Here is a 5,583-nt window from a genome sequence, read left to right on the forward strand (position 1 = left end):
CGTGCATTGCATGGGCATCACTTCTCTAGTATTAAAATAAAAATCTTATACCAACAAACATCAGTGATCTAGTGGTGGTAGAATAGTACTTTACCACGGCATAGACCTCAATTTAATTCTTGAATGGTGTATTTTATAATTATATAATTTAAAAAAATTTACTGAGTCAGCCCTTTTTTTAAACCACCGTCAAATTTCAACCATAATCGTAATTTAAGAAAATCGACTGACTCGGTCAGTATTTTAATTTTTTTAGTTTGGTTTCCCTCCAATTAACTGATTGTGTCAATTGGGCTTTACTGATCGTGTCGATCATTCTTGTTCCGGCCATCTTATTTTCGTTTCACCCATTTTGGTCGATTGTTTTTTTGGTAATCCTTTAAAATTGATCGAATTCGGTCTATTTATTCAATCGAAAAAAAAATTATTTTTAGTAGTGTCGTCACATCCTATTACCATCCCAGTCTCAATAGACATAAACTTGAAGATTTAACATTAATTGATTTGGGTCTCGTGATCAAGCAACTTATCAATGGCTATTGGAAGTGTTGTTGGACTTGATAGATATTTAGCTTCTCGCCTAGAAAGAAACAGGCCCAAACTTGATATAAGTCCAATAGTTGTATCTTAATATATTATATTTTAGACCCATTGTATATATTGTTTTCTTTGTACATTGTTGGACACAAGTGAACATTGAGTAATGAGAAAAGATCTGAGCAATTGTTTCTCTCTCGACTCTTCTCTAACCCCTAGAGTACATTTCCATGGCGATTTCTCTATTTCCAAATGTTATCATGGTATCAGAGCAGAAATTTGAATAGATCTCATGCTACGCTTCCGTCCGATATTACCCTCGATGGGTTTTATGAAAGTGTTTTTTCATCTCTCAGCTAGTTCGTCGGTTCTGATTCAGTTTACAGTAAGTTTTTGAGTACTGGTGAGGTTTACCGGTGATTTCGTGAAACTTTGCAATTTCACAGTCCAGTATTTCAATTTCCCCTTAAGGTTTGAAACTAGGATTTGCATCGGTCTTCATTTTCGATTTGCTGGTGATTGCGGACTGTTTCGGATAGAGTTTGTAGAATTAAAGGTTGTTACTTCTTCCAGTGGCGAAGTAGAGTGGTATTTTTATTTCTAATTCTCTATATATAATAGCATATATCTGCTTCGTGGCTGTGGAGGTGTGCATCTCCATATCTGTTTTTGCTTGCTCACTGTATGTGTATTTTGAGTATTGTACTGGACTAAATTGAGTGATCATGGGAAGTACTGCTACTTCTACCTCTGTGTATGCTCAAGATCCCTGTGGTCCTCTGTTTTTACATTCCTCTGATGTTCCTGGCACTTCTTTGGTGCATGTGCCTTTTTCTGGGACTGGGTTTGGGGGTTGGAGAAGAAGTATGATAGTGGATTTATCTTCAAAGAATAAGATAGACTTCATAGATGGAACATGTCCTAAACCTTCTGATAATGCACCTGAATTAAAGCAGTGGAATAGGTATAACAATATGGTGATATCTTGGCTCACTAGTTCTTTGTCCCTTGAAATAGCGGAGAGTGTTCAATACTCTGAGACTGTTGAGAGTATTTGAAAGCAACTTGAGAGTAGGTATGGGGCTGTCAATAGGACAAAGATTTTTGAAAATAAGAAAGAACTGACTTCAACTTGTCAAGGATCTCTTGACATAGCCTCTTACTTTAACAAGTTAAAGAGGTAATTGGATGAATTAGGTTTCATGTGTGAGAATCATGTGAACACTTGCACTTGTGCAGCTAAACCTGGTTTGCAACAGGATGTTGAAGAAAACAGATTATACCAATTCTTAATGGGATTAAATGAAACCTATGTAAATGTTAGAAGCAATGTCCTAATGATGCAGCCTCCTACATCCCTTGATTATGCTTACGGCATTTTTCTCCAAGATGAGAATCAAACATAAGTGAAATCCCCCCCCCCAACTTAACTCATATTCAGCTTTTTTCAGTGCCAATACAGCTTCTTTCAATGCCAGCATGTTTACCAAAACTCTTCCTCCTCAAAAGCCATATAATCAGAGGGCGAACTTTGAACAAAGGGTAAATGGTGATCCGGTCAAGGCTTCCTTATTTTGCAAATACTGCAAAAAGCTTGGATACCTAATTGAAAAATATAATAAACTCCATGGTTATCCTTCTAACCTCAAACTTACTAAAGGCAGAAGAATTGCAGCAAATGCTAGTGTTGAGGCTGATCTTTCTGAATACAATCCCAGTGGTGGTGCTCAGCCAAATACTATCGCTCCTCACATTTTTGGCCCTCCATCTAATTTTGAGCATGCCTCCATAATACCTGGTATGACAAAATAGTAATACAATCAGTTGATGAATTTGTTGCAGCAGTCTCATGTGTCAGACCTCACTCATCAATCCAATCTCATGGCTTCTGCCAATTTTGCTGGTACATCTTTAGCTGCTGATTTGTTGAGTAGTACTAGTTCTAATTCTTGCATGCTTTCTTATTCAGTAAATTTAACCTGGATCATTGATTCTGGTGCAACTGACCATATGACATCCAATAAAGAGTTCTTGTTCAATATAACTTCTTTACCTGTACCTTATCTTGTATCTCTTCAAAATGGTTATAAAGTAAAAGTAACTTCTATTGGTTCTTTTGCTTTGCATCTCTCAATTGTTCTTCACAATATTATCTATATTCCTTCTTTCCACCATAATCTCATTTCTGTGTATAGGCTGATACAACAATTCAGATGTTTTGTCATGTTTACTTATGATTCTTGTATGCTACTACAGGGACCTTCTCTGAAGAAGCTTCTGATTCTTGGTAAACTCGACACTGGCTTGTACAAACTTGTATGGAAAAAGTCATCATCACATCCTCAGTTTTATACTGATTCATATTTCCAGAATAATGTCAACTCAAATTCTTCTCCTAAAGTATCTGTCTCTAATTGTGATTATGTCCCTAGTTTACCTCATCTGTGTGATGCACCTGGTTCACTTTCTCCACCTTATGTTTCTGTGTCTAATTGTTAATCCAAGTTTATCTTACCCAATGTGTGCATTATTCCTTCTCAATGTAATAATGATGGCATAAATAAAATGGATGTCATTTGGCACCAAAGACTTGAACATGTCCCTTTTGTCAGAATGAAAGTTATTTCTGGTTTATCCGATTCCTTATCTTCTAGGTAGTCCTTCATTTGCAATGTGTGTCCTATGTCAAGACAAACAAGATTACCTTTCCCAGATAGTACTAATGACACTACCAAACCATTCCAACTTCTTCACATAGACACTTGGGGACCCTACCATACTAAAACATATTTTGGGGATAAGTATTTCCTTACCATTGTCGATGATTATACTAGGGCTACTTGGACCCATTTAATGGGGTCCAAAAGCAATGCATTTCCCCTATTAAAAGCTTTTATCACCATGATTAAGAATCACTTCCACACCACTGTTCAAACCATCATAAGTGATAATGCTCTAGAACTTGGATCTAGTTTCTCTGCCTCCACATTTTTTTTAGAAAATGGTATTATCCACCAGACTAGCTGCCCTTATACACCTTAACAAAATGGAGTGGTTGAAAGAAAATATAGGACCCTCCTTGAAGCATCTAGAGCTTTAATGTTCCAATCCAAAGTAACTATGCACTTTTGGGGTGACTGTTTATTGACCGACACTTACATAATCAACAGATTACCTTCCAAGATTCTTCGTGATAAGTCACCTTTTGAAATGTTGTATGGTAAGGCACCTAGTTACTCTTATTTTAGAAGTTTTGGCTGTTTATGTTATGCTACAGTTCCTATACCATACAGAGATAAGTTCAAACCAAGAGCAATCCATTGTGTTTTCCTTGGCTATCCTTTTGCCAAGAAAGGTTACAAGTTGTATAACTTAGCTACCAAACAGTGTTTCATTTCAAGGGATGTGGTATTTCATGAAAGTTATTTTCCTATCTCGTTCTCTAAAGATTTTTCTTGTTCTCCTCCTACTACTTTTCCTGAATCTCCCTTTCACTCTCATATTATTTATGATGACTTCTCCATTCCTCTTCCTACTTCTTCTGTCATTTCTCAATCTCTTTCTCCCTCAAATTCTTCTGTCCAACATTTTCCTTCCTCTATTCCACTTGTGTCAGTACCATCTTCTTCTCTTCCTAGTCATCTTTCCAATCTCAGAAGGTCTACTATGGAGCATAATCCTCCTGCTTACTTACAAGGCTACTTATGCACTCTTCCTTCCTCTTCTTCTTGCTCCAATTCTGTCCTACAACATGCTGAATTTGAACCTAGTACTTATTCCCAAGCTACACCTATTCCAGCTTGGCAGGATTTCATGCGAAAGGAATTTGAGACCTTAGTGGCTAATCGCACTTGGGATATAGTAGAGTCACCTAAAGAAAAAAAGCCTATTGGTTGTAAGTGAGTTTATAAAATTAAGCATAAAGCTTATGGGACTATTGATAGATATAAAGCTCGGCTTGTGATTAGGGGAGATATACAGGTAGAAGGTGTTGATTTTACTGAGACATTCTCTCCGTTGATAAAGATGTCCACAGTTAAATGCTTAATAGCAGTAGCTGTGAAGAGACAATGGCCTCTTTTTCAACTAGATGTCAACAATGGCTTTCTTCATGGTGACCTAGATGAGGAGGTTTATATGAAGTTACCCTCTGGACTTTCAGTTTATGCTGCTAGTTCTTCCTCTTCTGCCCCTTTAGTGTGTGAATTGCAAAAGTCCTTATATGGTCTCCGACAGGCCTCTCGGCAGTGGTATACAAAATTATCTCATGCTTTATGCTCTCGAGGTTATTCTCATTCCATCAATGATTATTCTCCTTTTGGAAGTTCATGTGAAGTTATCCGCTGATAGTGGTGAAGTCTTGGATAAACCTTAATCCTTTAGGAGTTTGGTTGGTAAGTTGCCTTTCTTGACCCATACTAGATGGGATATATATTTTGTTGTACAACTTCTTAGTCAGTTTTTAAAGTGTCCTCGTGTTCCTCATATGTCTGCTGCATTACACCTTCTGAGGTATCTTAAAGGTACTTTGGATATAGGTCTTTTCTACTCTAATGATTCTGATCTTACTGTGAGCGCCTATAGCGATAGTGATTGGGCTGCTTGTGTTGATACACGGCGATTTGTCACTGGTTTCTGTATTGTTTTGGGTGAAAGTTTGATTGGTTGGAAGTCCAAGAAACAACCTGTTGTCTCTCTTTGTTCCGCTGACGCAGAATATCGATCTATTAGCAAGTTTGTGGCTGAATTAACTTGGCTGGTTCGACTCTTGGCTGATCTACATGTTCTTGGTTCTCTTCCGATTTCAGTTTTTTGCGATAATTAGGCAATTATACATATTGCTAAGAATCCGGTCTTCCATGAACATACAAAATATATTTAAGTAGATTGCCACTTCATTCAAACCAAGTTGGGTGACGGCTTGATTGAATTGGGTTATGTATCTACTTCCAAGCAGTTGGAAGACATTCTTACCAAACCTCTTCCTGGGCAGAATCATCATCAATTCCTTTTCAAGTTGAAGGTGGTTTCTCCCTCCAACTTGAG

At 37.4% G+C, this 5,583-nt stretch overlaps 1 protein-coding gene across 1 annotated transcript; it reads left to right on the top strand.

The window, feature by feature from the left end:
* Positions 1-1,262: 1,262 nt before the first annotated feature.
* On the top strand, positions 1,263-4,884 carry LOC142167076 (uncharacterized). The gene is made up of 7 exons (XM_075227233.1): positions 1,263-1,587; positions 1,735-1,911; positions 2,000-2,335; positions 2,396-2,634; positions 2,794-3,031; positions 3,815-4,436; positions 4,482-4,884. Exons 1-7 carry the CDS (start codon positions 1,263-1,265, stop codon positions 4,882-4,884), a joined length of 2,340 nt encoding a protein of 779 aa, XP_075083334.1.
* The last annotated feature ends 699 nt before the right edge of the window (positions 4,885-5,583 follow it).

This window comes from Nicotiana tabacum, chromosome 12 (assembly GCF_000715075.1).
Source record: "Nicotiana tabacum cultivar K326 chromosome 12, ASM71507v2, whole genome shotgun sequence".
NCBI classification, from domain to species: Eukaryota; Viridiplantae; Streptophyta; class Magnoliopsida; order Solanales; family Solanaceae; genus Nicotiana; species Nicotiana tabacum.

What these genes read in the sequence shown, in the direction of transcription:
- LOC142167076 (XM_075227233.1), top strand. Translation starts at nt 1,263, where the DNA reads ATGGGAAGTACTGCTACTTCTACCTCTGTGTATGCTCAAGATCCCTGT. An exon ending in ATCCCTTGATTATGCTTACG is followed by an intron (nt 1,912 to 1,999) that starts GCATTTTTCTCC and finishes GTGCCAATACAG; the next exon opens with CTTCTTTCAATGCCAGCATG. An exon ending in GCATGCCTCCATAATACCTG is followed by an intron (nt 2,336 to 2,395) that starts GTATGACAAAAT and finishes CTCATGTGTCAG; the next exon opens with ACCTCACTCATCAATCCAAT.